Raw genomic sequence first — 12,046 nt, 5'->3', positions numbered from 1 at the left:
TGCTGTTATATATAAAATTAGGTGGTGACAAATAAGCTTACCTTTTTATGACTGGATGGATGTGATGCAATATTTAAGAAACGATTCTACGAATAGGAGGAGAAAGGGATATAACTTTGGCATATTATTATGACATTGTTTGTAAAGAACAGGTGCGTTGTACTCGCAACAAGTGAATACGTGAAATAAAATATACGAATGAAGTAAAAGAAGTATGCAGAAATCGCAGAAAATTCGTCCCGTATTCTCTACCTGTAGAACAACTCATATTATTACGTATTTCAGATTCGTCTGCCATTTCGAATGATGTCTTTTCATATGACATGTGATTGTATGAGATGTCAATACATTTCGATGTGCTTCGACAGCGTATGAATAATGTTATGTGTTTGTTCACAGTTGGTTGGCGGGGAGTTCGACATGGAGCTGAACTTCGTCATCCAAGACGCTCAGAATATACAACACATGCTGGAACTACTAGACCACTGTCCACCTAGTTTACAGGTAAAATTACACATTTTTTGTACCTATTTAATTTCGAAAAAGGTATGTTTTGTTTGTAAAAGACTTAAGACATGTGCCCTTTTCGAAATAGCGTATTAAATTTCTTATTCTCGTGTAACAAGAATAAATAAACTCTACATGAGTACGCGGGCACCAGGCATCTAAGAAAGTATGCGCAAAAGTACGTAACCTTAAACTATGCTATGTCTCAAAAGGTTGGAAAGGGACAGACGAAGAATGCATTTTTTTGTAAAAGTTTTTACGTTGTGGGACGTTCCTTCCTTTGCGTGCCTTTTTTATAAGAATTCCTTGGTAGGGATTCCGATCTCTTCTAAACACATGTTGCTCTGGTATGAATGTGGATCAACTTAACCCTTTTACTTTACCTGCTTTGTTTTATCATTTAGGGTTTTTACAAACTTAAATATTTTTAAACACCTGTTTCAATTCCAACAAAAGCTGGGAAAGATTTCTCGCTTTTGGACAAAAGTAGTAGCAACTATTATTAAAAGTATTATGCGGTCAGTGGTCCCTTTCCTTTGTGTTGAAATGACTTGAATTTGAAAAGATTGAAGAAGATTTCAAAGTTTCATAAGCGTCTTATTAGAGCTGCCATAGCAGATAGCGGTGGAGCAAAACGGCACAATCCGCGAGTCATCGTCCCCTCGGCGCGAGTTAACGGGGTTCAATCTCCCCGCCAGCTATGCGCTCCTGGTAATGCGAGATCTTATTGAAAGGGGTAAATTTGATAGCCGACCGTTTTAAGGATAAAAAATGTTCCCGCACTAATTTTTGTTAGGCGGTGACTTTGAACCGTTTTCATTAATAATATTACGGGTTATTTTGGAAAGGTTTTTCTAATTCAATCTCTTAAAACTATACCTCTATAGTAATTCAATATATCAATTATGTAACATGTCAGTTTAGTCACAATAGAATCAATGCTAACGCCCTTTAAATGTCAGTAGTCTAAATATAGCCGATAATCACTCATTGGCTATCGGCTACATGACAGATAAAGCCGGTACGATGTTATGAGAATAGTATATGGCGAATCTAATTCTGTAAATAACCGAGTGTTTATAAATAAACAATGAGCAGATAACGTTGTTATCTAATCGTTATATAAGAAGAGCAAGGTAATAATTGATAACATGATCTCTATCTGACGCATAGGAAAGTGTATATTTGCTTTACTTTTTTTGGAAACTTTGGTACTCTTGACTTGGTAGTGGGGTCAGCCTTCCTGGTCTTTCTCCTCCACTTCGCTCTGTCCTCGACATCGTCTTCGGAAACCTCACACTCAATCATGTCTTTCTGCACTACAGTTTCCCATCTAGTTTTGGGCCGTCCTCTGAAAACATAATACCTACTTGATAATATTTAATGTTGAGTTAACCTGTCCATAAATAAATATGTTTATGTATTTTTTTTTTTCTACGCGATATTATGCAACAATGCTTGAAGAGGAGTTTTTTTTCTCATTTTCAAAAAATTCAATAATTATTCAGTTTCGTAAATAAATATATGTCCTCGACTGTACTTCTAATATTATTATCAACATGCTTAATAATATAAGTAATAACCTTCAATTTAGTAGAAAGTTGCTCTAGTTACTATTGACATTCTAATAAGAAGCAACTACTGGCTAATTTTGTCTCATTGTAACAAGTTTCCGTAGTGTAGTGGTTATCACGTGTGCTTCACACGCACAAGGCCCCCGGTTCGATCCCGGGCGGAAACAGTGGTTACTTTTTGAACATTTTTTGAGTATTTTTAATACAATGACAACATTCTGACCTAAATTATTATAGAATTTTGGATATTTTTTGTTCTCATTTTTTCTAATTTGTATTCATTAAGTTTTTGATGAACTGTTTATAGGAATTTACTCCCACAGCTATACTGGAAAAATACTCTTCAACTAAATAAAATAATAAAATTATAACCAAACTTATAATCAATCAAACTGGGCCTTGAGTCCACTACACTTACCAAGTGCGCGTTTGAAACTGCATTCTTTCAAGAATTGTCTCAAAGAACACTCAGGCATGCAAGTTTGCATGAAATAAATATTTACCACTAAATTTCTCGTTTGGGAGGAGACCCTTGCCCTGTAGTGGAACAGTAAAGGGTTAAAAAAAATCCTACTACACAGTACTTAAACTATTTTTGGCTTAAAGCCTATTATTACATATCTACTTTACAATTTGGCTGACCCCGCCAGTACCTAATGGCTAGTATATAAAGTGGACACATAATTGCGTTTGGCATGACCTGTTATCATGTATCGGTATCACATAAATACGGGTCAAACGGCTGTTACGAGGCAAACGGTTTGATGACGTCATTCACCCGGCTGTTTGTCACCAATGCGTTCTGGCATATTTTTTTGAAAACATCGGTTTTTTATTAAACTCAATAACCTGGTTAATTCAGGTTTACGTATTTAAGTTATTAACTTTACCGTTTAATTTGAGATTCAAATATTAGTTTTAAAATTTATAAAGAGTAACTATCTCACATCTAACAGCTAGGGTCTGTACAACTTTCCAATTTTTGAATTACTGAGTAAGCAAAAACCTCATTGAATTGAGATTTTTTCGCTTTTTCATACCGATAAAGGCACTAATCAATACTTATAATTTGAAATATCTCACGTTTTATTTATTCCAAGCGATGAAATCATGAATGAAGCAATTGAAGTTTGTAAGGATCCGTACCAAGTGGCGTTCTCTGAACTCTGCCTACCCCTATGGGAAGAAATCATGAATTTATGTATTAAATCGAGATCTGCTACAAATCTCCCATATTAATCACAATGAATTTTAAATTATTTTCCTCGTTATACCACAGATTATGTACAGCTTAATTATTTCAATTACTCGTTTATAATTAGTCTACGCATTGCGTCTGAGCCGGCTCTTGTATCGCTCTACTCTCAGTTGCGCGGTTCATAAACTCATTACAATTGAAACAATGTTTTGTATGTAACGTACAGTTTGTGGATTATTTTTTGCAGCGAATTATTTGCTGGTAATAACGTAAAAAAATAATAATATGTTTTAAAGGTTAGCTAATAAAATGGTAAAAAGGACTGTTGCATAAAAAACTGTTGCTCTTTTGCAAGTGTTTGTAATATACCGTTAGATTTGACCTAATTTCAGTAATGATTTGTATGTTTCGTAAGCTCCGTATAATGATATTAATTCCCAACAAACAGTAACAAACCATTAGCCTTGTCAAAACATGTCCTTGCGGCTACAAAGCCACCCTTAAAATGTGTACCCTAACATATTAATTGAATTCAACATTTTTACACAAAATAATGCCATTACGGAAATGTTTGATGCTTACAAAAATGAACGTTTTCCTCCCCCTCTCCCGTCCCTCCCCTCCCGCGGGGACTTGTTTATCTATGCCAGTCGATTCTTCTGAATGGAATCCAATACGTTTGCACCGAACGAAATGTCTTTGATTAAAAAATAAAGGTGACCCATATTCCTAATACCGAGGCAGGGGGTGAAGTTTAAAAATATTTTTTCTCTTTCCTACAAATTATTCGCTGCGACCGCTTTTTATGTTTATTTATTTATGAAAATAAAAGTCTCATTTAAGAGTACATCCTCATTTTATACGGAATTTAATTTGTTTGTGAGTTCAAAGGAGTTCCCTCAAAAGAAGGTTGTGTACGAAATATTACGAAAGACAATGATTCTCGTCTAATGATATATTTTTTTGTGAATTCGTTTTTATAATAGCGATCCAATTTGACGCATTGATTGTAACACGATTTGTTTTGTAAAGACTGTTTTTTGTAAAAAGGTCCGAATAATCAGATTGATTTGTATTCTCGTTTACTTTACCTCTTCAATGTAGGTATAGGCATACCTTTTCTTGGAAGTCTTTCTCGTTTTTCTTTAATGTTTTTACTATTACAAATGGCTTAAAGCGATACAGCTGTACATAATTTATTAAGTAATAAATTACTGCTTAAAGGTATAGTGACCTCTTGAATATAATTAAGAAATAAAATGTTCTCTAATTGCTTTAACGTTAACAATGTCATTTTAGGTTTGGTGTGTTTTATTCTCATTGATAGGTATACTATTTCTTTGATAACATAATATTTATTACATTATTTTTAAAAGCAATTACAAACAAAAACGTTAAAAATTTTAATTAGCCTTTCCCAAGCACACCAAGCTCTCAGACGTCTGAGGGGTTGTTTTTCCACACACAGACTAATTAAGTGATACATCACGTGTACACATACACAGCGGGTACCAGGCGCGCAGGATCTCGGCACGCTCCTCGCGCCACTCACAGTGATGGACGAGCGCAGAGTGGCCGGAATGTGTCGACTCATCTTATGAGATGTTTTTCTTCACGGGGCATCTGACGACCACGTCTCGCCATGTCAGCGAGTGGTTTTTAGCTCGGCTACGATTTTATTAGCTTTGTTATTAGGCATTTTTTGTACCAGTCATGACGGGAAATTAATAAGTTCCGGCCATTTTAGTTATTGGGCAGATCTGAAGTTCCTGTACAGTCATAATTTCGGCCCCTTTTCGGGTGATTTGGCATGGAACGTTGATTTCATACTAATTACAAATAGAAATATTTGTACCGCTTTTGCCTAACAGACAAATTGCAATATTAACTTCTAAACGAAAATAACTAAACACACGGATTAGCAAACAGCTAGTTAACCAATAAGAATAATTTTATATTCCGCGTATTAGAAATAGGTATAAAATTCTTGTCAGAATATACATCAACATCATATACATCATGAAGAATGTCACATAATTCATCATTTGACGATAAGCACGTGAAGTTCGTCGTGTTAAGTGAGTGAAAAGTTTGCTCCTCTTCATTATGTATACCTAGTACATAAATAATGTTACAAGGAAACTTTATTTTCCTCAAACGCTGTAATCAATTCATGTAAGTACTTTACATGTTTTCATTCTTGTTGTTATAAATGATGGAACCACTCCCTATTAAATAGGAATGTTATTAGCTTAATTTTCTAACCTGACTAGAAAATTGTTAAAAATATTTGTCATGTTAAGTCTCATGACACGGTTTCGTACAATTTGGTAGATAATTTTTAGGTAGATCTTTATATGATCCCCTTATACTTTATAGCTAAGTTACCTTTTATTTTTTTAAAGGAATTTATTAAAGTAGGTGTTTAATTTTTTCTCTAACTTGACTGACGGACTAATAAGAATTTTTGTTTTGTTGCCCTGAAAACACCCCTATTATTTAGTGATTAAATTATGGTGTCTCCTATATGAAACAAAAACAAAAAAACTTAAAAAAAACTAACTCTTTAAACCAAAAATGACAATATTTTTAAGTTATCTAATCGTTTCGTAATAACTCTATATCCATTTTACCTGTTATTTGCCTAGAGAAAAATCTACTTTCAGATATTTACGTATCAATTTCAAGCAAGTTACTAAGGCTTTATAAAATTCAGGAGTGTGTCTTGTTAGAAACCCTTGTCAGTTGAGTCACTATCAAGAGCCGTCTTTGTACTGACTTTATCCAAGCCTAAAGTTATTTTAGTTGGTTATTTTTGATAAAAACGTGTTCTATATAATTTATTTTCTTGTATTTAGTGGGTTAGCTAGGAGTAGGTAAAGGATAATTCTGTCAAGTATGTTTTGCATTTTCCTGTAACAAAGGTCGTAAGATATGATTTTTTTTTTTTTTTTTGATACTTACCAGAAACATACAGTATAAACATTTATCATAATGTTACAATGAGAGTTTTAGCTAACACTTTCACCATTAAAGTTAAGTAAATAATTAAATAAGTAACATTTGGGAGTTAGTACATTAATTATGTATTTTCTTCATTAAGTATTTATGTGTTATTCTGGAAATATTTATGGAGTAATCACACTCAACATTGAAATAATGAACCCGTGGCTGCGTAAGTTGCAGAAATAAAAATTCCTTCGTGCCTCAAGTCGGGGTGAATTGCGGAATTCTCAGTGAACTTGTAATTTAGCCGTGATTGTTCTGCTAACGCCAGAAGAATGTAATATAATTACAACCTCTCGTTAGAGCTCGCTACAAGAGCTTTTGTGTATAGTAAGTACGAGTGCTCCACGCGTTTCTGGTGCCCTAGTACCTCAGTGTGTGGTTTCGTTTTGTTCTACTGTGTGGGAATTTTCTAAAGAACAATCGAAGAATGAGAAAAATAAAGGCAGAGCACTGTTGATTGCACACATTAATTAATTAAATCAAGTGTTTTCGTATCAAACTGATCTACTCTCGTATTCTCATTAAAACTATGTTTTTTGGGATAGATAGATTTTGATCCCATAGATAATGTTTTCTAAATGCCTTCTTTAAACCAAACGTGTTTTGATCAATTAGAACCTAAAGCATTTTAATACTATAACATATTGATAGAATGCATTATTAATGTAATGTAAAATATTTATTTTTAAGAAAAACAATATTATTTTTATACTGTGTCATAAATTCCACTAACGTTTATATCTATCTCTTTTCGTAAACACTCAAAAGATACACAATAACGCGAGATTGAAAAGCCTACGATATTATGTGTAATGCTTTAACGACCATCTCTGCCGCCCTTATGGTGCTCGGGTACATCTGGGAATAAATTTACGCTTGTGTGAATCTACGGCCTCACTGGAATGTTTTAAACATATCCCACATGCTCATGGGACCCTAGTACCGATGGGAATTAAACGCAACCCTTTGGACGAATTGTGGGTGTGGTGCGCAAGGAATGCTTTGATTGGGAACTAACCCATCACAGCGGCGCGGTGCTGTTGCGTTGAATCCGGACACGTGTACAATTATTTATATGCTAGTTTTTATTTAATTTTATTTTCATTATCATCATTTATTTTAGTGTTTAGTGTATAATATGTGAGCGCATAAAACTGCAAGTTGAGTTAATTTAAACATTAACTAGAATAACAAAGGTACCGCTAATGTTTTCGAGGCAGAGCCGTGGCTCAACACCGTTACATTAGCGTAAATTAGAGCAAATTAAGCCGCGCGCATAGTGTTGTGTAAAATTAAAATTACTAGCACTGCAGCATAAACAAGAAAGAATTTCATTAAAAATATTTCGCGTGCCGCTGCTGCGTCGTTACAGTGCAGGCTCTATTAAACAGAAAGCTTTGAAATTGAAAATTTCTGCCTTGATGCGCGCCTGGTATGGACGAGTAAACACGCCAAGTGGATTATGCTTTAATACGCGGCGTTGCTTCTGTTCGGTTATTCTAACTTTTAAATTTTTAGTATGATTGCTTCTGAAGTCTATCAGCTTATATTTTGTACCTCCATTACCTTCACTTGCCCTGACTGAGCAAAAATTTAAAATACAAACGGAATTTTGTTTTAAACTGGAATAAAATTAGCTCAATTTGTTTTAGTTTTATGGGCGACTTAAAATATGGTCTAGTAGTGTTATCTTTAACACTAGGTTGACTTTTAACCTAACGATAAAAAACCAATTAAACTGAATGTTTATATTTATTTGTCTTTAATAAATAATATTGTTTCAGGCGGAAATATGGTCGGTGTTCATTGCGATCCTGCGCAAGAGTGTTCGCAACCTGCAGGCGTGTACCGATGTAGGACTAATACACCATGTCCTACAGAGGCTGCCTCGCGCCGAAACAGTTGTTGCCGGTAAGTACTCCTCTTAATTTATTCTCTCCTAGTCTGCCTGAGAAACTAAAAGACACAAAACCTTGCAACAGCTGCGTTTTATGAAGAAAGAAGAAAGAAACTCGAATAAAAAATATCTCCTTAGCACCCCATCCCATAATTTTTAAGTCAACCCTCTGCTCACCTTTTATAATGATAAACATCCCCTGAGAGATTGACATCTCTAAATGCGTGCTCGCTCTTATGGCAGATAGTTTTATGCTGCCCTAGTAAGTATAAGTAGCAACAATCTGAACCCTCTGCTCGTCGTAAAGAAAGGGACGGAATAAAATTCCCCTTCCAACTTGCTTGGTATTCGTCTCGCGTGCCACCGTGCACCTTTTTAATATAAACACCTCTTCCTACGTTATTGTGCCCTGGTACTCAAGAAAATTATAAGAATAATTTGAGACATCTGACGTCTTGGCTTCATTTAATTTACATTCACTGCGTGTTGTATAATAATTTCAACTCTTTTGTCAGTCTGTTATCAACTTAAAATATTATAAGAAAAATAATCATAGGGCATGGATGTAATAATAAAGCGAAGTTTTGCAACGTGTGGAGATATAAATATCTGAAGTAATTTAATCGTTGACTTATTTTCGTATGAATTTCCCCTTGTGTAAAAAACTCGTTATTCTGTACAATATCCGTTATGGTAGAGTCGTCGCATAATATCGTGCCCTCGTGCGTTTAAAGTGCCTGATATGTCTTCGGCTATTTTTATATTTTCATATGCGCATCTTATATCCGTTTTGTTACCTTATTTTTTAATAATTCCTTTGATGTTGTTCCCGTGCGTGAGGAATATAAAATGATGTTCTTTCGACTTCCTTTGTACGTTCAATGCGATGGAGTTAACGCGTGGAAATAAGATATTTTACTTTAGATGAAACGCCGTTTATAATATAAGGAATTGATTTTATGACTAAGAAGTTTTGAAGGCTGGCCTATTTTGTACATAGAAGTACAAGTTTTATGTTAAAATCCCTGTTATCGTGTTTAAGGGCCAAAACTTTCACGTTTATCTATTCGTAAATTCTGTAGGTAGTAAAAAGCGTAAAATTGTGTTTCGCAACAGCATTGACAAACTTCAATCTTTCATTGTGTTTTAAAGAGTGATCTTTTCTTTTCCATTCTTTCATTATTCAATCTTTTCATTTTCTCGTCTTATTTTGTTACAATGGCTGAAAAAAACACAGGTCACACGTTTACCTTCGAGAACACGTAAGTAAAAGGGACACGTCTTTGCCGCGTACTTTGTTCAATGCGCACCATCTATTGTATGCTATGCTGCCCTAGTACCCCGCTCCCTTGATTTCGCTCGCTTTTTATTTTCCCCTCTCACCTTTTCAAGGGAAACGGGGTCAATGTGAACCCTAGGCGAAATGAGTAAGTGTGTAAATGGGCTAAAGCAAGAATACGTAAATACTTGTTACATACATTACGTGACTTATGTTACTTGGTCGTTAATAAGCTCAATAAATAATTCTGTAAAGCTTATAAGTTACTTTGCAATCATTATAATTTGCTTCATACACTGGCTTGCTACACGTAAAATACTTAATTGAAATTTAATTTAAAAGATATTTACATATTCCTATATAGAGATGTTTTAACAGCGACACGTAAATAAAATCTATACTAATATTATAAAGTTGTTTGTTTATATATATTGGTCCGATTTGAAACATGATTTCAGTGTTAGATAGTGTATATATGCCATCACCCTACGACCAATATTAGCAGAGTACCAGTAAAAAAAAATACTAAAACGGCAAAAATTGCAAGCGAAGTTGCGCAAGTCAGCTAGTAATTTATAAGTATGAAAAGTCCTTCAAGATCAGGTACCTGCCTTCATGTGCAACAAGGCGTATGCAGTTGTAGAGTGGTCGTCTCCTGTACACTTCTGATGCCTTAGTACTCATGGAAATCTTAAGATTCCTTTGAGAATTTTGTCTTGGGATCGGAAAAGTTTCTCATTCCTTTATTTTATGGGTCCCACCTTCCATAGAAGATAATAACATTTTTATGTTGTATTGTGACCATAAATATTTTATTTTTCTCTAGCTTGCACTTGCGTGCTTTATGAAGCATAAACTATATTGCAATTTTGCTCGAGTTGTGTGAAATTGAACACACGCTTTGTCCCTATTATAATAACTTTTTATAAATTAAATACTAGAAGAATCTGGAATAATTATATTTGTATAATCTTGTAGAAAACAAAATTATATTGTTTATGATAACACTATATTTATCTTTCTTTATTTCTCACTGCTGGAAATAATATGCTGGAAGTAAAAGTTAATTTGCCACTTTAAATTATAATATGTTGGTTTTGGAAAATTAAATAAATGCTGTGTTTTGTTGTGACGATCTTTTCTTGCCTTCTGAACAAGAATCAATCGTGAACAGACTTATCACAAGTTTAAAAAATCACAGTTGTCATACTAAGGTCACGTATTAAAAATAAATCACGTTTACCTTTCACGGCGAAACAATAACGATAGTTTGTTTGAGATTGTTATGTAAAGGGGGCGTAGCTCAGATGGTAGAGCGCTCGCTTAGCATGCGAGAGGTACCGGGATCGATACCCGGCGCCTCCAGATTTTTTACTAAGTACTCATCAGTTTTTTTTTAAACCTCCTTAGTTGCCATGAGTCTCTAGTACTCGTGAGAAATTTGTCTTAACCCTTCCGAATTCTTTCGTTTGAGACGTCGTCGGCCCCTAGTCAGGTAAATATTCTGTTTGTCAAGGGAGATAGCATCCGTTGCGCTTATGGTGCCCTGGTAGTTTTTAGAATATTAATCTTCTTAATATTATTCTTTCCTGTGCTTAAGTGGTATTCTTTAATTAAAAGATTTTAAATAAATGTACTTTATGTTTTATTCATGGATTGTTTTATCTAGGGTTTAAATACATTAAGATACTGAAAAGTTAATTAGCTACTGATTTATAATGTTAGTAAGGATTAGTTTTGTCTAGTATTTCCATTTAGATTCTGTATAATTAATTAAGTTTGTTATACAAGGCTGTTGTTATAATAATTAGATGAATATTAATAAGCTAGCTTAAAAATATATTATTACTAGACGGTTATTTAAAGCACATATTATTTTGATAAATGACAAGAAATGAGTCATGTTTACTATTTGCAAGAAATGTTTTAAAAAAATGCAACGGTTGTTGGTTGAATAGAAGAATCTCATTACATTACTATGGTGTCTTAAGATAATGGTTTCTGATAACAAAACCCAACCCCTTGCTTCCGTGCTTGAGATAACGAAAATATTTACACAAGAAAAAAAACAACATTGTTATTTAGAGCAGTACTCGTTTTATACTGTCTCTTTCATATCTTGCAAGTCGGAGGGTAAACTGAAGGATCTGCCTTATTCCTTCAACGACGTTTTTATATTGCGTATCTTTACTACTTCTGATATCCTAGTTTGTGTGGGAACCAAATAAAGAATGCTCTCGCTTTTACTGGAGTACACTATCTGGGCTCCTAGTACTTGTACACGATGTCATGAATATCTTACATTACATGTTGCTCTAGTAAGAATTTTACTTTGTAACGCAAATATTTCTAGTACTCTGCGAAAAATATATCATGCATCCATTTTTGTGTTGAGTTAATTATGGCCTGCGGCGTATAAAATTCCAGTTACATTTTTAAAATTTCCCCTTTATGCGTCATTTCATTCAATGATAAAAATAAATTGGAGGCGCCGGGTATCGATCCCGGTACCTCTCGCATGCTAAGCGAGCGCTCTACCATCTGAGCTACGCCCCCTGTTACACGTCAGTTATAAAAAATGC

At 34.3% G+C, this 12,046-nt stretch overlaps 1 protein-coding gene and 3 non-coding genes across 13 annotated transcripts in view; 3 read left to right on the top strand and 1 right to left on the bottom strand.

Moving 5' to 3' along the window:
* The window catches only part of rg (A kinase anchor protein rugose), a 399,649-nt gene that overhangs the window by 116,261 nt on the left and 271,342 nt on the right, over positions 1-12,046 (top strand). For all 10 annotated transcript variants that reach the window (XM_076125868.1, XM_076125867.1, XM_076125875.1 and 7 more), the window contains exons 2-3: positions 400-504; positions 8,073-8,199. In XM_076125868.1, the coding sequence (XP_075981983.1) occupies positions 400-504; positions 8,073-8,199 (232 nt within the window). The remainder of the gene's footprint in view (positions 1-399; positions 505-8,072; positions 8,200-12,046) is intronic.
* TRNAV-CAC (transfer RNA valine (anticodon CAC)) lies at positions 2,176-2,248 on the top strand. The gene has a single exon. It is a non-coding gene; the product is annotated as a tRNA-Val (tRNA).
* Positions 10,757-10,829, top strand: TRNAA-AGC (transfer RNA alanine (anticodon AGC)). Its single transcript has one exon. It is a non-coding gene; the product is annotated as a tRNA-Ala (tRNA).
* Positions 11,948-12,020, bottom strand: TRNAA-AGC (transfer RNA alanine (anticodon AGC)). The gene has a single exon. It is a non-coding gene; the product is annotated as a tRNA-Ala (tRNA).

This window comes from Anticarsia gemmatalis, chromosome 18 (assembly GCF_050436995.1).
Source record: "Anticarsia gemmatalis isolate Benzon Research Colony breed Stoneville strain chromosome 18, ilAntGemm2 primary, whole genome shotgun sequence".
In the NCBI taxonomy this organism is placed as follows: domain Eukaryota; kingdom Metazoa; phylum Arthropoda; class Insecta; order Lepidoptera; family Erebidae; genus Anticarsia; species Anticarsia gemmatalis.
Note: the sequence above shows the minus strand (reverse complement) of the source record. Positions and strands in the feature narration are given on the sequence as shown.